At 43.5% G+C, this 21,831-nt stretch overlaps 1 protein-coding gene across 6 annotated transcripts in view; it reads left to right on the top strand.

Moving 5' to 3' along the window:
- The window catches only part of LOC115050597 (RNA-binding motif, single-stranded-interacting protein 3), a 238,561-nt gene extending 220,637 nt beyond the window's left edge, over nucleotides 1-17,924 (top strand). For all 6 annotated transcript variants that reach the window (XM_029513487.1, XM_029513488.1, XM_029513486.1 and 3 more), the window contains 4 exons: nucleotides 8,386-8,496; nucleotides 14,716-14,805; nucleotides 16,437-16,561; nucleotides 17,200-17,924. In XM_029513487.1, coding sequence (XP_029369347.1) covers nucleotides 8,386-8,496; nucleotides 14,716-14,805; nucleotides 16,437-16,561; nucleotides 17,200-17,203 — 330 coding nt within the window. In that variant the 3' untranslated portion in view covers nucleotides 17,204-17,924. The remainder of the gene's footprint in view (nucleotides 1-8,385; nucleotides 8,497-14,715; nucleotides 14,806-16,436; nucleotides 16,562-17,199) is intronic.
- Nucleotides 17,925-21,831: the final 3,907 nt, after the last annotated feature.

Here is a 21,831-nt window from a genome sequence, read left to right as displayed (position 1 = left end):
GGGGAGTACTCAATGCATTAAAAACCAATTGCTTGTGCTACAATTTGGTGGCCTCAGCCTCGTGTCGTATGTTAAGTCAGTGGAGCGTTGTGAAATGGCGCTCCTGGTGTCCGAGCAATATGGAGGCGGCCGAGCATGGAAGGGGGAAGAGGTCACAGCAAGCCCGCTAAATTGTATAGATTAGATTAGATTAATCAAGGGATACATCTGAAATCACTCCCAACATAGTTCCCCTAAAAGCATGCTGGAATGAACTGTGTGCTTCTTTTAGCTAATGAGGCTCCAATGAAACGCACTGCATTTCATATGCTTTGCTTCCATCAGTGGCGACTTCTGTGGTGGATTTGCTGCTACAGTCTAAAGCCGTGCGTGATTGTGAGCATGAATTGTTATTTGTCTCTATACAATCTGATGGACTGGCAGGGTCCAGGATGTACCCCGCCCTTACCCGATGTCAGCTGGGATCGTCTCCAGGCCCCACATGACCCTGGCAGATAAGCGCTATAGATGATGGATGTGGATTGGTGTCCACAAACTGCTTACTTCTGCACTCGATGCAAATATAATAGTAGCCCATATATAATACTTTCCTTGATTACAGAACTCGGTAAGAAATAAGGATGTCACCTGCTGCAGCTGTCACCATTGTAAATTTAGCTCGCCACCAAAATGGCAGAAAGGGTCAATAGAGTTTTGCTTTCTTTATTTCAGTCTGTGTTTTGTTGTAAACTTTAACACCAGTAGTAAATGGTTTTTAACAGTAATTTGCTGGATATAATAGATGATGGTAAATGTTGTTAAAGCTGAGAACAACCTGACGGAGAGTTTTCCTACTGCACAGCGAGCAGAGAGCGTTGCAGCATGTACCACGTTGGTAAAGGTGTTGGTTTGCATCTGACTAGATTAAGTTTGACAAGTCCATCCATACGAAACTGGACTTCATCCCACACAGGAGTCGGCACTTTGTTAGCAGTGAGAGAGAGACAGAGACATGGGGAAGAGAACAGTTTTCAAATTTTGTTTATCTTCAATTAATGGCCAAGATGCACTCAGTGTGGAACTTGATAGAAAGTGACAGTGTTTTTAAAGTGGACAGCTAAATGAAGTTGCAGTCTGTTCTCCCAGGCGTTGTTCTTTTTTGTTTATCATCTGTCTTCCCTTTCTCTTCTTCACACACACACACACACACACACACACACACTCTCTCTCTCTGTTATTGTAATGCTATGCTCTGTTAGGCAGTTGGGCCTGCGATGTCAGAACAGCACGGCTGCTCACCTTTTGTGCTCTGTTCTTTGGCCGATGCTACATAAGTCAGCAGCCGATGTAGAGGAGAAAACTGAACGAGCTGAAGGCGTAGATGCACAACTGCATAAACACACATACCGTTTGAGTGCCGAGACGCGGTCTTAATGGACTTACGTACAGATCATCAATCACACACACAAACTCTCAAATTCACTTAACGCTGCCAAAGAGCACCAGACTAGCTGCAGTGCCAGCCAAGCGCAGCATTGCTGTCTTTCCCCCTGACTTATCCGTCTTCTTTTTTTCTCCTTTTCCTTACTCTGTAACTATGTGCTTCAAGTATGTATTTGCTGAAGTGCATTGGCCCTTACATACAGAAGGTGAATTATTGAATTCCCCTCCGTCGTGCTGCAGTCAGCTCTCCCTCGCTCAGACTTCGAATCGCGGCTTGCTGGGCCTCCTGGAATTGAACCATAACTATCTGCTCTCATCAGATGAGGGTGAATCAGTGCACTGTGTGATACCCATCTCCCCACCTGACATTAGAAACGGTCCATGGATTCAGAGGGAGAACATTATGTTGGTCTCATGGATTTGACTGGTGAGGCAGAATTTGAGACAGGTCTGCAGTCACTCTTGAGTTGCTCTCGCTGCTCTTTCCTCTCCCCATCCCGTCCTCCCCCTCTTTTTACCCATCGCCCTCTCATTTTTTCTCGCTCATTTTTCCCTGGTCCATCCATCCTGATTCCCCTTCGCTCTTTTCTCTGCCGGCCTGAGACTGGCTGAATGATTTTCTTTTTCTTTTTCTTTTTTGGAATGATTTTTCAAAAAAAACGAAAAACAGTCTGTTCAGGATTGAAGTTTCATTCATATAAGAGAGATATCGTTGCAGTGCCACAGGCTGACTTACAGATTGAGCCGCTGCATTTTCTCAATAAGCTTTTTTGGATATTACCTTGAAAAATTCTCCTATAGTCGCAAAAAAACATTTTCAGACAAAAACTCATATGCTTTGGTGGACAGGATTTATTAGCTCGCTGTGTTTTCTAATTGGATTCCTAATCATTTTCTTGCTTTTGTAAAGAGAATAAATTTTCTGGAGAGATCCTTGTGTGTGAAATGATCCATTTGTCCACATAAGTCAGTCAGAGAACGGTTGATAAACAAGTTCAGTCCAAGCGTGGAGAGGAATGGACCTCCCAGGAGGACGTGACAAATAGTATTACATGCTTCATCTACCAAACTTATCCTGTCTCTGACACACATACAGTATATACACACACACACACAAACACGCATTACAAATCCATCCAATTGTTACATCCACCATAATGAGGACAACTTAGTGGTTTCTGTTTGACACCATGACTAAAAGAATTTTCTAATAATAAATAGTGAATTTGATTAACAATTTAGATACCTTCATGAAGAAAGAGACACATACAACAATACAACACAACTGCCATGAAGAATATCGATTTTGTCCCTACTTTTTGACCTGTAAGTGTAGTCTGCCATCTGGGGTCATTTTTAAAAAGTAGATTTCAGTGTTAAAGCAGTTTGGAGTAATTCAATCGGAGTCCTCTGAGATATTACACTTGATGGACAGAAAAATGAATCAATAAGTGGTAAGAGGCTGATCCATTACTGCTGTCATTTTCATTTTATTGTGGAGGACAAATGGATACACAGATAGATAATCATCTTCGCCAGAGGTGAGAACATACATCGCTGTGGCTCCATAGCTGCTTCATTTTCACTGCAATGATTCTCTTGTCCCTGTAGGTCTGTTTCATATTTACAATTAAGCTTTACCAAAACCCTTTGAAAATGAGATTTCAAATTTCAGCGTGATGGCTAAAGCCAAGATAAGCCGCCTTCTGCATTACTGTCCACTTGTGAGGCTTCATGCCCTGTTAGTCATCAGTCTGCACTATTTCTCCGCTTCTTCGGTGGGGAAAAATTAGCGTTTCACCTCCCTGGCTTTGGCATGGGGTGTCTTGTTGGTAATATTAGGGCAGACCTAGTAGTCTGTTAGCCCCAAGGAGGGATCCATGCTATGGATTAGAGTGGAAGGCCCAGGATGCTGCTTCCTTTTTCTGGGCTTACTTGAATCGAAAGGTGCCTGAGGGCATCTGGAAAGTCTGGTCAAAGTCAAGGTAGGTGAAGGTAAAGCCGTGGACGGCTATCAAAACCTTAACAGACCACAAACACAGGACAAGATTTTAGAAAAGATGGTCAAAGACGCACATTGAGAGCATGAAGGGAATATCAATAGATCACGGTAGAGGAAAAGGCGCATGCACACACAGTCTACTGTAACATTTTAACTTTGGTGTGTGTGTGCTTTCTGTGGGTACAGTTTCATTAAATATACTATATGCACTTCAGGTGGGCAAGCAGTATTAAGGCTCCCTGGCATGTTGCGATGTATATAGTTACCAGTCAATCATCAGCAGATGTTCTGTAACGTCGGGCTTTCCAGACCAACAAGGACTGCCTGAACAAGCCTGGTCTGTGTTTGTGCGTCACTGGAGATGGAGAAATGTCTCCGCAGTACCTGGGCTTTGGCGAATTTACCCTAACCCTGTGGCGTGGAGTTGGAACAGCTCTGCAAGTATCCAGCAGCGCACAAGTCACACAAAACATGCAAAACATACCCACACTGGCATTAGTATCCAAACCACAGCACCTCACATAGAGAAACCAACTGTCAAACACAGTAAGGAATGTGTCGAGTCAAGTGCGTGTCTGCTTTCATGTGGACAACACAAGCGATGCTTTGTTGGAGAGAAGGGCTTGGGAATACAGCCTCGGTCATTTTTTGATGTTGTTGAGGTTTTTAATGTGCTCCCTTCTTTTCCCCCAACTTTCACATTTCACCTGTCAGAAACTTTTTATTGTTTGTGTCCCTGTTCTCACTTCTTACCTGGCTATCAGGGATTCATGATAGATTTTTCCAGATTTGTACACTAAGCTTGCTTTCAATAACCAGATGGCTCCTTGCAAGCAGTAAAACTTCAGAGGAGAATTTCTTTGTGGCCTCGGGCTGTTTTTACTAAAAGTGAGGGCATTGCCATTGTCTCCAAGTAGTGATATATCAACACTATTTTGAGACAACGGTGAATTGTGGGCAATAATGGTGTATATTATGACCTCCAGCAGTAACAGAGATTAGCTAAATGGCTGGCTGTCAGGATGCTCTGATCAGTTTTTTAGGCCTGAGACTGAAAACTGCTTTCATCAGAATCAGTCATTCTGAAGCTGATCTGCTTTTCTGTAAGGGGCAGACATCTAGGTTAATCTACAAGTTAGTCAGATGAGTATTTATAGGTTTTATGTTAGATTGTTTCCTGCCATAAATGCGTCACATTTCGCTTTAAAGGTTGTTGGCTATGAGCATGTCTGATACTCTCTCACATTCTCCTTGATCAGTTGTCTTTTCATACTTTAAAAATTCTCCCTCAACTGCATGATTCACAAAGTAGACCAGTTTAGCAGTTTTTTCTGACACATAATTGTAGGCCAAACAAAAAAACCTGACTTGGTACTCTTTAAGTCAAGTTAAAAAAAAAAAATTTATATGTTTCTCATTATAATTCTGTCACAGTTATGATAAGTAAATCCATTTTCTTCTTTAATTTGACTTGAATTTTTTCAAGTTCACAGGCGATTTCTACAAGTTGTGAAAAACAGCTTTATGCAATGCTGCTCATTATGTCTCATTAATCAGTCGACAGTCCAATAATTTTGTACTTCTGGACATTTTTCTGCAATAAGAGTGCTTTGACTTTTGTTATTTAAAGTACATTATGGTATGATAATGGGACTTATAGTTGATTAAAATGTTTATTTTGATATTGATATCAGGATGGTTCCTGCAAAGCACTCAGTGTTTCTGATCGGCCAATATAAAGACCAAGTAATAGGTCCATCAGTTGGACCATCGCTGTTTACTTATAATGAGAAGCCGTTAAAAACATTGCTGGTTGTAAACATTTTACAAGATTTCTTATTCACTATACATTGTCTCAGGTTGTTGAGTATATATCACTGTATTTAACAACCAGGCGAGTTGATATCATCTGTCTCCTGTCTGGAGCAGGATCAATACCATCTTAAGCAAGATGGGGTTTTCACAGCAACACACACGTACACACACACATACACACTAAAGAATGTGCATACGTTGAGGAGATCTGAAAACATCATCTCATACATTTAGAACAGCTTTGTCTGCAGTGTCCATTATCCTACTTTCTCTCTCTCACACACGCACACGCACACACACACATACACACACACACACAAACAGAGACAAATCAAAAACATATATTGTCTATTTGTGTCAGTCTCTTTCTCATTTTCGCTCCTCTCTAGTCCAGCAGTGGACAGACGTACAACCAGACAGCAGCTCACAGAAACACACACATACATAGACACACACACACACACACGCACAATAAAACCTCCTGTCTCACAGACACTCGGCCTCACAAACACAGAAAATCGAAATCACAAATCGGCTTAACTCTCCCTGACACGTCTGTGAATTAAGCCTTTCTGTTGCTCTCCCTTTCCCATTATAAAGGCATTGTCAGAAGCTGAATCAGTAACAGGTAGCCCACAGCTCCTGCTGTTTCCTTCTCCTCCTCTCCTTTGCCTTCCTTCCCTTTTCCTCCTCTTTCTTTGTCTCTCCCTCCCCCCCGGTGTCTCTCAGCCTGTCTCTCTAATTCTCTCCTCCTGCCGTCCATCCTTCCACTCCTCTGTCTTCCTCATGACCTCCATCAGCTCTCTCCTCAATCATCTCTCATGTCCTCACGCAGTCTTTCGCTCTCTCTCTCCTCATTTCCCCTCTCGTTTTTTCATCTATCACAGCCCGGGGTAGAAAGGCACTAAGTACAAGGTATTTCCATGTTGTGCTGGCGGTACACTTCTACTTCTCTGCAATTCATGATGGGGAACCGATTTTGCATCACTTCATGTATTTGCTAGTTTTAATTAGTAGCCACTTTTGCCACTTCAGAGTTTTGTAGATCTATTATTTCACATGAAACTGCCTAACTGTATGTGGCGTTAAGGTTGAAATTATCCCCACTTTATAATACTGCTTCACATTCATCCACTAGTCATAAATCTCCAGTAACATAATCATTTAACTTTTCATGAAACCGTTACTCAGTAGTTTCCAACTTGTGATTGATTAAACCCGGCTGCATCGTGAGCAGTTGAGAACTTTTATTAACGTGGTGATTGGGTATTTCTGAAGGGCTATTTATTCAAAGGAAAAGACACAGTGCGTGTCTGCACCCTTGAAGCCAAACACACTGAAGACTGTGGGGCTGCAGCTGGACTTTAGCAGACACCCCGTCCTCCTCCTACCAACAGCCCTGTGGAAACCTTTAAGTTTCTGCGGACTACTATTGCCCGAGCCCTGAAGTGGGAGACCAGCTCATCTATATCCTCCTCATGGCAGAGTTGCCACAGAGGATGTATGGTCTGCCACAGGAACTGCTGAGCTCCACCTACACCACAGTCTTCAAGTCCGTCCTGTGTATATCCATCAAGGTCTCGTCCAGAGCAGACTGCAGCAAACAGGAAGGCCAGCAGAGAAAATCATTGCCCTCTCCAGCACTTGTACTCCACAATAACCAGGAAACTGGCAGGGAGAATCTTAAGATCCCTCATACTCAGGGCCACAATCTTTTTCCACTCTTCTCTGGCAGTCTCTTCCCAGCCTGGTTCAGCAACGATACCAACGCAGGAGCAGTTAGTTCTCTTATGCTGTCATCCTCATAAAGAGCTCACCAGCATGAACTATGATGATCACAAAACTCCTTTTGTGTCCAAAAAACTTCCACCCAGTTTCTTTCTTTGGGCGTGGAGATGTAACTTGAGGAGGGATCACATGGAGCTTGCATATCGAGCGGGAGAGAGAGGAGGGGTGAGGGTTAGCTGACTGTGTTGTGAATGCAGAGAGAAGACAAGCAGAGCGATTCTGACAGGCTGTGTCTGCACAGTTTGTTCTCCAATAGGCCCACACAGAGTCACCAGTGGGGCACATGCATGCATGCACACACTCACAAACACACACCATCAGAGTTGCACACCCACATACCTGCACCTACACACAGTCAGTGTCTTTCACACTCATGCACAAAAGCTGTGTGTTGCAGGTTTCGCCACAAATGCACATAGACACACTAACAGCACACACAAAGTGAGAGAGGAGGCGAGCGGAGGGAAAGGGCTTGGTTTTTAACGCCTTCCTCCTGAGGCTTTAGTGCGAGGGAAATGGAGCTATCATGACAAGGAATGAAAGAGCAACAGTGGTTTCATCACTTTCCCTCATGTTCCACTGCACCATGAAAAAGCAGCTTCTAGCATTCTCATCCACCCGTTAGGGAAAAGACGCTGTTCTTTGTACCAAAAGCAGAGGCTGGAGTGTGAGCGACAGAGAGGGAGGCAAGGAATCCACTCTTAGCGATCAATAAACCACACAAACCCATATTGTTGATACATCAGCAGCAGATATCGATGACTTTGATGGACCAAAGACAATAGTTTGCATTGATCTTGAAAATGTCCCCGTGTTCTGTTGCTGTTTACCGACACTGTCCGTCTTGCTTTCCCATTCTCTGGCTCCTGTCCTCGTGTCACCTCTGTGTGAACGAGGCATCCTCCTCTCTTCGTTAATTGCTTTTGTTTTCGGTGATTCCATCCATCTCTGTTTCTCTTTCCACCTCCCCTTGTTACTTTCTCTCGTGTTCACCTCCCTTCACCTCCTAGCTTTCCACCTCACCTCTGTTAACCCTGACCACCTCCGACCAAAGTCTCCATCCACACTTACACCATTTCCTCTATTCTTTCAAGTCTTATATATGCACCTCCTTTCTCTTGTGAAGGTGGTGTATACAAGGGATTTCTATTTTTTGTTGTAATGGCCTTTTGCCTTATCTTGTTATTAATATTTATATTGTGCACAGTCAGCACGAGGACCGGCAAACACTTTTTAAAAACTGATTGGAATCGCAATGTGTGTACACAAAAATGTACAAAACCAACATCTTTTCTTCTGTTCCTCCTTGGATCTCCTCCTAGCATCCCTTATTCTTGTCTTTTTGTTTGCTCCACCAGGGTGCAGTGATCACGCCAGCCATGGACCACACTATGTCCATGCAGCCTGCCAGCATGATGGGCCCTCTCACCCAGCAGATGAACCATCTGTCCCTGGGCACTACAGGAAGTGTGAGTACTCTGAAAGTAGAAGTAAGGGATTGTACTCTTATAGCCAAGATTCATGGCGTGCTGCTTTGCTGGATTAATTAATTAATTAAGTATATCAAAGCAAATAGAAAAGCAAAGTAGTCAAAGTAAATAGTACTGACATGGCTGACATCTTTCCAGTCTTCTGCTCATGGACATGTCTACCGTAACTGTGGCTGGCTGAATCATGCCAGTTCACCAAGGCAAGAAGGCATACATACACTAGAGAAAGAAACTGGGTGCACTACAGGTATCAGGGGTCAGAAGGACCAGAAGGCCTTTAATCTTTGAGGAACATTGTTCTTTTAGTTGAGGAACAAAGTACACATTGAGTAAAAGGTGGATTTTTATATTTCCTTTTCAAGAAAGGCAATCGTTCTTAGGCTATCGCCACATGTGCTCTGCCATGGAGCTGCCGTATCATTTGTTCTACACTGCACGCATTCACTGCCAGATACTGAGAGAGCATATTTCCTCCCTGATCTTCCACATTAAACAGATTTCCTGTGAAGCTTAGCAGTGGGACAGGACACTCTGTTCTCCACCTACCTCACTTTCACCCTCTAATTTCTCTTTCTCTCTCGCACTCTCTGTCTCTCTCACTCTCTAAATCACACATCAAATCTATCAGTCTATTACTTTTCCTTATTCCACGCACGCTTCCAGTCACCGGCCCCTAAACCAGGAACTCCCCCCTGTGTCAGGATCAAGTCGACTTAGAGGTGTCACACAGTTCTGAAGCCTGACTTCCTGCCCTAACCCTGCTGCCTGGGGGCAGGCAAGCAGGCAGCTTTGCTCCAGCACTACCTTTGATCTGTGTGTGTCTGTGTGTGTGCGTGCGTGTGTGTGTCTGTGTGTGTATATGAATGATTGAAACAGTGCTGTATTGTACAGTTACCCATGTGTTTCCAGGTGAGCTGTCAGCAACTGTGACGCCATGTTGGCTCTGTCAGGAATGTCCCCTCCCTAATCTGCTCCAGCTGTGCTAACAACCAGGATTAGAGGCAGGCTAATCTATGATGATGGCTTCTGATGTTTGGTGGGTTGTATTAATGGAGAAAATGGGTTAAGACACTCTCTCCTTTTCTTTTCTTTTTTTTTTTTTTTCACTTTTGGTTTACTCTCTGTGCCTCTTCCCCTTCCTGAGGCGATGTGCTGTGTAGCACAACTTCTTTATGGCTGAGCTGCACACACGGCATGCCACACTTGATCATCTATGATAAATGAGACGTGCTTACTACGAAGCCAGATGTGAAAGCCCTTTTATACCGCCTATTTGAGAAAGCCCGCCAAAAGAGGGGTTAGGAGCCAGCGTCTCTAACTACCCGTGCAGTAAACTGGACTTGACACCACGTATTCTTGGAGTACATTTCTTTAAGTGTACACGCATGTGGTGAAGTTGTTTTGATTGCCCCTCCTGCTCTCATGACGCAACCTTTGCCACAGAAGAGCACCTGCCATAGGCGGCGTTTCCAAAGTCAACAACGTAACACGACTGCCTCTGGCCACTGAAAGAGAAGCCACACCTCAGAATACTCTTGGCTGTTCCAGGGCGTTCTGTGGCTGTTTGTGTATGGCTGTGGCTTTTCTTCGTTTCTCTGAGAAAAGAAGCAAATGTTCCCGGTCCACCCAAAGCTGCGACTCTGGTGTGGTGACCAGAGCTTTCCGAGAATGCTGTTATTTTGCGCTGTTGAGAGTGTGGATCAGCGCAGAGGGTTTGGCCTGTCAGAAACTTCACCTCATAATGAGCAACCATGGACCGGTGCCGTCTGATGGTGACCACTTTGGTATTCATTCCCCTCCGCCAGAAAATGTTGTGTTTTCACCGACTACGACAGTCGTCAGAATTGAACCACTGGAGTACAGAATGCTAAACAACCTCAGGCTCAGTGTTTATGGATGGCACACATAAACATGCCATCCATGCTCCTCGCTGATTTATTTTACTGTTTGGTGCATATTGCTGTGTTGCTGATTTATTTACTATGTTACAGCTCTCACCACTTAACAGGAGTCTATCTGTCACGCCTCGTGTTCACTCTTTCCCGTTAGTTGCCATGAATGCATGGATGTACCCGTGCTCCGTTTGTTATTTTAGTATCAATGTGTGTGTGTTTGTGTGTTTTGTGTGTGTTTTTGCACTTGTACTGTGTGTCTGTGTCTGGTTTTGTGTGTGAGTGACATGGTGTGTGACATGACAAGAGGTGACCTTCCCTCTGCGTTCTCCATTCTATTCCTGTCATGGCGTGTAGAACCCAGGTCTCTGTTGTCATAGTGACAGCGATGATTGACAGCTTCTGTGTCCCTGGAAGACAGATTTGTGTGAAGCGCTTTCGTTTATGATCTGGGCTGTTTCCTTGGTTTTCTATAGGGAGACTTAAGTACAGCGTGTTACTCTGCATTTCCATCACTGTGCATGGTTACGTTTAACCTTTACTCACCCGGGGAAGTTAACTGAGGGTGCACTCTCTGCTGGTAGGCTGACGCACTTTGACATCCAGGTGAGTCTGAATATTTTGCGTCTTTGCAGGACCGTGCAAGTAATTGTGAGGAAAGAGAGGAACAAAGAGAGGAACAATCTTTTATGGCATTTTCCAATTTTAAAGTTTGATTGTGTTCGAAGGCCTGTAGCCAGGAACCAGCCACTCTTGAATAAGTTTTATTCCTCTGATATTGAAATTCACTTAATTTGAAGTTTGTCTTGTGAAGTAATTCTGAATTGAGATTGTACTTTCTAAGTTCATATGCAGCATACTCTGGAGTGCCCTCAGTCCTTGTGCCTGAAATAATAAACGGCAGTAGCAATGACATTTCAGGCTAACAAATTCATCTCCCATGGCAGCAGCATGCGTCCTGCCTTCTTTGGGTTTCCTGAGGTAGACACTTGCAGTATTTTATTTTTACATAAAGCTGCACTAATCAATCATTTACTAAAGAAACACTGAATCAAATGACAGTGAAAAGTCCCAGAGAAATCTACGGCATGCTTTTTAACAAGGTGGAGCATTTTTGTGCCCATAGGATATTTCCCAACTAAATGCTAATCTTACTTTATATCTGCTTGATAGCTGTTTTGCTAAAACACTCAGTTTTAATCTGACTGTGTGTCAGTGTTGAGTTTATGTCTTTAAGTGGCTAAAATGTATAATACTGATAGAAATATACATGCCTTGAATGACATTGGCTAGAAGTTTGGAAACATTTTAAATATGAAAAGGAAAACTTAAGAATGCTGTTTAATAAAAAAAAAAAAAAAAACAACAGTTGTACCGTCACATATACACGTTTAATATATGCAAAGATTATTTTAACATTTCCTGCTTTTTGTGGGTGCCTCTTTATATCAGTGAAATATTATGAAACCAGTAGGCAAAACTGTGTATAGTGAAATCTGTGAGTTCAATACTTAAAGAGTAAATATTAAAATAGCAAAGTGTAGTAAGCCTGCTGGTGAGGAAGTGTTTAAAGAAGTGATTTAACAGATGGCACAGATTTCGTCGGTGTAAATGTCTTCAGGCAGAGGGCTAACAAAGTCCAGCAGCCAAGATATTGAGGTTTTTTCATCGTGAAAAGTGCGGCCCTCTGGTACACAGTCGCTGGTGTGCAGCTCCTATAGTTCCCATCTTGTTGAATCCCCACAGCTAAGATCAATAGTCATCAGAGCCCATTCTCACGCTGCTCTGCCATTAATAACCTACATTGAATAGCTGGATGCTCTTGCCTTAACCAACTGTTATCCTCCACCTTGCAGACGATGCAACAGAACAGCATGTCAACACAGAAGGGATAGATAGACAGATAGCTGTGGAGACAGGCAGAGAGGGTGATGATTTATTTCACTGAAGCATGTTAGTCTGCCGTGTTGCATTCCACCGGTACCGACAATTTAGCGAGAAATTCTTGTTTGTGTGGAAAGCTGATAACAGGAATGTAAACTGTCTCGTCACCCTTTTGCCCACCAAATATAAAACACATCTTATACCTCCTAAACCGCCAGGCCTAAACCACTGCGCTCGCAGAGCGGATCTGTCTCTTCTATACATTTTCATCCTGGCACTGACTTGTACAGGCGTGAGTCTTGGAGAGTGATGGTAGACACCGGCCTCGTTAAGGAACTGTGCGGTCCTCCCGCTCCTCAAACGTGCACACACACCATCTGCTTCAGGTACAGATGTGTGTGTGTGCATGCATGGCTGTGTGACTGCGAGAGTGAAACATCATTTATTGCCAATTAGGGATGCTTTATATTGCCCAGACCTGTCCCCTGACTATGGACAGGGAAATATTAAAAGAGTTGAAATTGGATAAAAATCATCTTTATCACCATAGCAACCCGATTCGCTGTAGCCAGACTTGACATCCCTGTGACTTTCCACAGGAGTGAGTGAAGAAATGCGCCCTGTCCGACCTGCCACATTAAATAGGTTAACTAATGGTTATGGTAGAGTAAAAAAAAAAACCTATCTTATTAAATTTTCTTGTTAAACCTAATTTGAATTCCTTTTGCTGTCCTGCAGAGAAATATAACATTTCAAATAGACGTTTTCCTTTGACAGGGAGATTTTGATATTGCTAATTATCTCCTGCTTCCCTTCATTTGCTTTCATGCAGGCCTCACAGGTGAGTTAGCTGAATAAGTTAATGGGAAGGGGAGGCGAAGACAAAAAGTCATGAAGAAAATTGGTATGCATGGTTCAGATTCACGAGGGAGAAGGTCACTTCAACAATCTGATTGGCCCTTTTAAACGATAGCCAGCTGGGTGGGTGGGGGGGGGCAGTGGCAGGAAGTTGAGAGGGAAGAGAGGATGACACAGAGAGGTAATATGGTAATGTGTCAGGAAGTCTGGATGTGCCGCCTCACCCCGTCCTGAGTGTCACAGCCCTGAAGGTGTGATAACCTTAAATTCACACACACAGACCCACACAGTCGCACTCACATACGAACACACACAAGCCTCCATCCCAGGGCATCCTCTTGGCCGTGGGTAGCAACGGTGGGGGAGTTAATCACCCATGTCCATGGCCTTTAGCTGCTCTCATTAGCGGTGAGCGGTGGAGCCGTACCCGATCCATTAGCGACGCTGCCGGTAATGACACTTCACCAGCACCGCCGGGCCCACAGCCAAGAAAGGCTCCGCAGCCCGGCACAACCCCTCCATTACTGCCTCCTACTGCATATTGCTGCCACGCTTTTTAGCACTGGCAGGGGGACGGAGAGGCAAAGGAAAAAATAAGACAGAAAGAAAGGGACTGTACTTCCTTTTTTCCTTGGTCCGGAAAAGCAGCAGGAAGATGAGGAGTGGCGGAGAGGCAGCCCAGTGGCTTTTATCTGGGATCACATCCGTTGGCTCTGTACTGCAGCATTATCATTCCAAACCTCTTTGTCTTTGTTTGTCTTTCTCACACTCACACGGAGACATGTACAGAAGGCGTGTTCCCAACACACATCTCCACACAAAGGACAGAGCGTACCTCCACATGCACACTTGGACGGACTTAATACTGTTAAGTCATCTTTTATGCACAGGCATGTGCTAATTAAAAAGAAATGCACACACCGGCAAATCACGCTGACACTGGTACATGCGTTCACCACCACACATTACACATACACACACCATATATTCACAGCAGGTCACAGAAAAAGCCTCACAGAAAGTGCCGTGTCTTCATTCATATTGCATGTGAAAGCTGCACGGCTGTCATGTAACCAAACCTGCGTCACATCTCACATCGAGCTAGTTTCCAGTTAAAAGCCAGCGCAGGCATGACTAAAGGAATATAGGCCACAGAAAACTTTCTCCTCTCCCTCCGTCATTCACTTCAGTTTCATTCTCATTTTTATTTTTTGTGTTTTGTCTTCTTCCGAGCTCTGGCCTGGTGCAGTTGCCTGCCTCTGAAGTCTTGGAGGAGCAGCAGGACAGCTCTTCCTCCTTGTCCTCTGTTTGTCCGGCGTTCCCTCGTCTACTCGGCTCTGCTCTGCTGAGCGCGCTCACATATTCTTCTAGCGCCCTCCAATGGGCACTGTGGGCACAGCAGGCTCCCCATTCCCGATGGTTTTGGATGATAATTGTGCTGAGAGAGATCGAAGGGAATTGTAATATCTGTATTTGAAAAGTATTTCTTGTGTAACGTTGGATAGGGATTTGGCAGTCTAATGTACAGAGCTTTTGATGTGTGTGTGTTTTGTTTGTGTTTCAGTACATGACTGCTGCAGCTGCCGCGGCACCTATGCAAGGGACCTACATTCCCCAGTACACTCCTGTGCCTCCAACAGCCGTCCCTGTCGAAGTAAGAGCCGCACACATGCATACAGTACTTACGGATAATCAAGAGTCAGTTATTCACCTCATCATTACTGCTGACAGCTCTCTGACTTCCACCCACAACCCCTCGCTCCACTTTTCCTGAATGCTGCTCGCTACATCAGACCAGAGCAGTCATTAAATAGACAGATTACATTTGAAGTGTGCTGAAAATTGCTCTTTTTGTCTCCAAACAAGTGGATTTTACACTGCCAGCAAATAACAAGGATGAAAATTTAGTCGAAAGTTTTATAGCATTTGGGAAAGACATTTGAAGTGCAGAGCAGACTTTGTCACTTCTTCGGGGGCTGTCTGAGCTGCTGGCAGGTTCGAGCAGCCCAGCCTGAGAAATGAGGAGCGTGGAAAAACAGGCAGGCAGGCAGGCAGGCAGGCCGAGCGGCCGGTGAGCAGAGCGAGCTGGCTGTCTGGTGGCTGACAGTGCGGTCGTATTCAGATGGACTATCAGTCGTGTATCAGATGACAGGAGCTGAAGTGAGACACAGTGCCGGCGGTGCTGTCTCTCTCATTCTTTCTCTCTCCCTCCCACAGCCAGTTCGGGGCTGGTAGGTAGCTGGAACACGCACATCCGTCAGCCATGGCGGTCTGGTTATCCGACCAGCCACGAAGAATGACAGTTTCCCCTGACAGAGCCATTAGTCGTTCCTCCCTCCTCCTCAGAAAGTTTCAGGCTTCTTCATGAGGGAGTTGGACAGAGGAGAGAGATGTAGTTGTAGTTTAGCCGACGGCATCTCTAACCTATTTCATCTACACCATCGTCCTCTCAATGCCGACATCAGCAGCCAGGTGTATATCATCGTATCAGCCAGTGTCTAGAGGGCTGATGTATGGACAGGGGAGAGTATCCTTGAGAGCTTGTTAAAGGTGATTGAGACGACTCAGTGATGGGGGCTGTTGGTAATGCTCAACACATAAAGAGGCGAAGAAGTTGTTGTGATGAATTCAGTGCACGCAGTCGTCCTTAAAGAAGAGTTTTTACCTCTTACTGCGAGCAATATGGCACATTTGGTTCTTCAAATCTGTATTCAGTGTCAAACCACTGTTAGACCTTTTTCTGTGTTCACTGTTGCTCTAATATCTTTCTTATTTTGAATCGTTAAATTAAAAGGACGTTTTTCTTTGTAATGTTCAACTAAAGAATTATCACTCTAACTATGTTAAATTGAAGACAATAATTTGATTATGTGGCATCTGGAAGTCCATCATTATTTTGTCTGCATTTCTTTTGGTTTATGTCTGTGATTTATATCTGGACAAATGCATGTGTTGACAAATCTGGAAAAATTATAGTTAGTCATAAAGTTGTAAATAATTTTGAAACATTCATATGGCTGTAAGAAATATGCATTAAGCTGAGCACGGGTTTATTTCTCTAGTGCCAAATTTGCGCTTTTCTTTGGGATTTATGATCGGTGCACTGTAAGACACGATTCATCCTTCAGTTTGGCCTAAAGAAAACCTTGACATGGAGTGGTACCGATGTACAGAGAGAGACCATACAGCCACATACTGTACTTTTCAGCAGGATGTTCCCAGCGCTGCAGGGAGATGCTTGTTAGAGTTCAGAGCTGACACATTTCCTCCCGTGTGTGTCCTCAGGGAGTGGTGACAGACGCCTCCCCCCAGACAGTGGCTCCCTCATCACAGGAGGTGGCTGGCCAGCAGCAACAGATCCAGGTGGACAGTGCTGCCGACCATGTTCCCGCTTACTCATACCAGTCCAAGTAAGTCCAGCTGTGAGCCGGTCAGCTGCCGTCAACCTTTCAAACACACTGCTGTGCTTTTTTCACATATTAAATAAAAAGCTCTCATTATGAAGTGGTAAACCCTGCCAATGGGCAACATGAACACATTCCTATGAGATGATGTCAATTTGGTTGTCTATGCTTTCTGCATCTCTGGGTGAGCTATGTTGTGTTGTGACTACTTTGATTTAATGGGTAAATAAAAAACTGAGATCTTTGAATTACAAAGGCAAAACATCAAAGTCCTTCTTTATGACAACTTTAATTTCAATTTTTTGCTTGTTTCATACTGATCTTAAAATGAAATAGAGAGAACTTAGAAAAGCAGTGTTATAAAATGGCTTGCCTCGCTGTCGCTGTCATTTCCTTGTCATTCTGGCAGCCCCTTTTTTTTGTTTGTTTGTTTGTTTTGCCTGCCTGACCTGCTCAGAACTGTTTAACATGCTGCATTTTGTCTCAGTCCTCGGACCGGGCTGTCAGCTGTCAACTCTCCAGCTCGTCTGTGTTTGTAATATTGTGCTTTGATTACAGCTGCACAATCTCTCTCACCCTCTTTCTTCGCTCTCTGTCTCTCTCTCTCTCTCTTTCTTTGCCTCTGTTTTCTCCTCTTTCATCAGATAGCAACGGCCTGAGCGAATGTTCCTGTGACAGCGTTGCCTTGAGACAGAAGGTGGCTGCACTGTGAATGCGAGGAAAAGAGAATAGAAAGAGATTGCTTCCAGATTGCCCAGGCACCAAAAAAGAGACACTTTTTTCATTTCCTACCTGGCCTACGAGAAAAAAGAAAAAAGAGAAAAAGAGAAATGCAAGGAGGAGGAAAAGCGTGCTGAGGAAGGGGATGGGAAAATTGCTGGGCACAGTGCAAAGAAGTGAAATTGTTTAGTCTGAGAACCTGCCTGAAGGGCTGGGCTGAAGCTTGAAAAGTTTCTCAAAGAAAATTCTCAACCAATTAAAAAAAAAATAAATAACATAAAAAATTAAACTAAGAAAAAAAAACAACAAAAAAAAGGTTGAATGCGCAGGTAGGTGATGAAGTTTATTTTGTAATTAGAAACGGGGAGTCAAGTTTGAAATACACAGAGATTGTCTTCCTCAGATATTAAGCTACAATTTCTTTTCACTCTTTTTTATGTTCTAGTGTTAAATTTTAGTTTTCTAGATATATTCGAAAAACAAAGTGTTTTTTTCTTTCTTTCTTGAATCTTCATGGCCTTAATTTGAAGGGCGCCAGAAACTTTTTACAGAGTTAAACTCTGACGTCTGGTTAGGGGAGAACAAAAAAACAACAAAAAAAAAAAAAAAGCTAACAAAATCAGTCTCTTGGACCACCTGGAGGGTACAAGACACTGGATGAGTTGTTCTAAAGAGGAAAAAAGAATCTATCACATAAGCTGTACAGATTTAATAGAGAAGAGCTTTTTTTTTTTTTTTTCTTTTCTTCATTAGAAGAAAACTTTGATAATTATTATGTCAGAGGTAACTAAGTGTTAGAAGAAAACAAAATGTCTGTTGGGGAAAAAGACTCGGGGAGGAGGGGAGGCGGGGTTGGGGGGGGTGAAGCTCTGAAGAGATTTTTCACAATGAGGAAAAAATGAAAAAATAAGGAAACATGCTGCACTGTGGATGCAGTCTGTTGCAAATGCTGAACTTGTTTTTATTATCATAATTATTATTTTACATGGCAAAGTTGCTGTCGATGACATTAGTGCTTTTTATCTGCCACATTTTACCTTTTTTATGAGCTTTAAGATGTTTTTAGCCCGCTTTGCTTGTCACACTGCAAAAAAAAAAAAAAAAAAAAAAAAAAAAAACACAAAGAAAAAATGTCTAAAACAAACAAAAACAAAATATTAAAAAAAACCTATGGAAAAATTCTGGCAGTGAAATAAAAACAGTAGATTCAGTAGGAGCTTACGGTTTAAACCAATCAGTGCAAAAGCAATAGAAGAAATTGTTGACAATTTCTGTAGTCTTTCCTAGTTGTGGATCAAATGCAGCCCGTGGATGGCCATTTTTATACCAAAGATGAAGAGACACTCTGAACCAGAGTTTTGTTTTGTTTTCTCTTTTTTCTTTTCCTCTTTTTTTTTCTGTTTCATTTTTCCGTTTGATTTTGTTGTTGTTGATGTTGATGTTGTTGATGATGTTAATGTTGATATTGTTGTTGTTGTTGTTGCTGTTGTCGTTGTTTTTTATTTGACCTTGATGGCCGGACCAGTCCTTACTATCCTTCTTTACATCTTCATTTCTCCGGGTTAAAGCTAAATTTCCACGGTTGTCCAATCCGGATGTGCGCACACACACCCGCTCGCGCGCACACATACAATATATGTACACATACATGCACACATTTACAAACTCATACACACTCTTCAAACAGTATTTAAATGTGTAACGCAGCCGGTGGCAGCCCTCCCAAAGGTCCTTTTATTTCACCCCCTCTTCTCGTCGTTGCATTTCTTTATGTCTCAACACTTTTGCGATGCTTTCAGACACCATGGATGCATTCCATCTCTCTCTCTCTCTCTCTCTCTCTCTCTCTCTCTCTCTCTCTCTCTCTCTCTCTCTCTCTCTCTCTCTCTCTCTCTCTCGCTCTCTCTCACACAGATGCTGCAGGGAAAAGTTTAGGAAATGTTGCTTGCTATTTGCTCCGTGCTCGTCGAGGCATTTTGGCTTTGTCCTCGTAGTGATTTCTCTCCTCGATCTCTTTATCTCTTTGATTCTGCCGTAGCTAAAGTTAAACCCAGAATCTCCCTGCTGCTATTTGACCTCATTTCAATGTCTGACATGCACACATCATCAAATCTAGGTCGCATTTTTGAGTATTTATCTGCCAGGATTACCAGATGAGTGGTGTTTAACACTTATTGTGCTTCAGATTAGTTCTTAGTCACAAAAACAATCTTAAGGAATGATGGCACCGACCTAATATACATATATGGCCAAAAACTGTTTCAGGAACACTTTTATTTGCAGGAATTACAGTTATTCCCTTTCAAAGAGTGTGATGAGGTTTATATCATGTTCATGCCTGGATGAGTTGCTGGTTACCTTAGCTTAGCTGAGGACTAAGACTCAGTAGCCAATGTAACTCCCAATTTATTTAATCCATGCAAAAAAAAAGTTAAATAATGACTTACATGGGCAGTTGTGTGCTGGACTGTTTCTTGGATAGATGAGTCTTGTTGTCTTTGTGAAGTTGGTAGACATCCAGCAGAGAAAACGGTTGTAATATTCCTTTAAAACAAAGGAAATATAACCACACAGAGAAATTTGCTTTGTTTGAATTGTACAATTGCCATTCTGTCAGTGACACTGACAATGGAATAGGTGTTTAAAGTCTACAAAGGGACTGTCTGCCTTAAATACCCCCCACCACACCCCCGGTCCTTCACCCAACGTAAACTGCAGAGGTCAGCACACCTGTGGGAACTAACAAGGCTCCTCATCAGCCATAACAACATGTTGATGGCGGCTCCTTTCTCAAGCCCACCATGGGAGTCAGTTAGACCCCTGGTTGTCCCAATTTGTTGCACAAACAACCCCAACTCATCCCATCCAGTCGTTCCATCTCGGAGTTGCACAGGGTTTTCAATGACTTCATCTCTGAGGATTGTCCCTGAAGAAATTGCCTGTGGGACAGCAGCCATTTCAGCCCCATTATAGCAGCCTGTGTGTGTCAGGAGCACTGTGTGTCTGCTCTGTTCACTCAGGCCCGCCTGCTCTAACTCCAACTGTGGTGCTCCAGCACCAAAAAGACCCTGTTTTTTTTCCTGCTTCACTGGCACCATTAATGTGCCAAGGCCAAGCTAGGCTTCTTTGCTCTCATTTTCCCTGACTGTCATTCTGTCCCTCTTCCCCCTCTCCCATGCTCTCTCTGAGGTTTCTTCTCTTTATTGGATGGTGCAGAAGCAGAACCACAAACCAATTTCAGTCAGTCTTGCAATGAGGCTTGACGGGCCCAATTTGTCTCCCTCCGGGGCAATAGGATCCACTCCAGTGTCCCTCAAAAGGCCCTTTTCTTCCAAACAGAAAAGGAGCTTTTTGTGTGGTGACAATTGCAATTGAGCTCTTGCAGTTCATGTGACTCATACAAGTCCAAGTCCAGTGCTGCATTGTGGGCCAAGATGGCGTGTTGTGCGCATTACAGGCGAGCTATGGCATTCTGCGTGGCAGCGTTTGTAATTATCAATCAAATTGTACATCGAGTGCCTTTGAACAAAGCTTCCATATAACTCCAAGTGATCAATGCGATAATTAAAAAAAGCAAAGCACATGGGAGAGCTTGTTTCAGAAGATGTGCTGAAGAAATGCTACACAATACCGAAGCTACTCTATGGTGCTAGATAGGAAGCTGTCATGGGCTTGTGCCTTCATTGCGTCCACTGAACTGAAGTTGACTGATTTTTGCCGTGAACGCGCTCTTCGCAGGCTACTTGACGACACACAAAAGGTTCCTGACAGGATCGATCGTACATTTCTCTTCTTCAGTATCACTGTAAATACCTGCTGTACATTCTTGTCTTCCATCCGCCAAATGCGTCACTTGAGCGGCCTCGCGCAGATCAGTTAGCTATTTATTGTCCATTCAAATCAGCACCTGCCCGTTTGCTTTCGTCTGATCTGGCCCTCAACATCTGCTTCCACTAGCCTAAAGGCTATGATCTGCTCTCATGTCCCGATGAATGAGTGTCTGCCACATTACAGCCTTTAAAGGCGAACAGCTGACAAATGCCCACGCTGCCCATCTTCACTCACTGTCTCAATCATTTTTAAACAAGAGAGCTGCTACACTATAACTTTACCAGTTTTTAAGCTATTTGTGTGTGTGTGTGTGTGTGTGTGTGTGTGTGTGTGTGTGTGTGTGAGAGAGAGTTGTGCTCCTCAACAGTTCAACTTTTAGCAAGGTTATGGACACAGCATAGCTACAACCAAGTTCTCTAGACAGCTGCTGTTTTATAGGGTACACAAGACATTTTTGAATCTTAATAGGACTCGTGATGTGGGAGATGCACATCAGAGAGCATATCGTCCTGCAAATGACCTGAGATTCAATATTCGTGGCATTAGAGGAAATAGGATTACAAATAGTCAAGAAATGCACAACAAAGACTATCAGCTCAATTTTGCTAATGGAGATTTTAAGAAAGAAAAAGATGTTAAGGCAAGTGTTTGCTTTTGGTGCACAGCACTAATATTTCACACAGATTGGACAGATTACCCGACTGAATAAATAGAAATGGCTTTTT

The sequence above is a fragment of the Echeneis naucrates genome, chromosome 11 (assembly GCF_900963305.1).
Source record: "Echeneis naucrates chromosome 11, fEcheNa1.1, whole genome shotgun sequence".
Lineage (NCBI taxonomy): Eukaryota > Metazoa > Chordata > Actinopteri > Carangiformes > Echeneidae > Echeneis > Echeneis naucrates.
The sequence above is the reverse complement of the archived record's forward strand: the minus strand, read 5'-3'. Positions and strand labels throughout refer to the sequence as shown.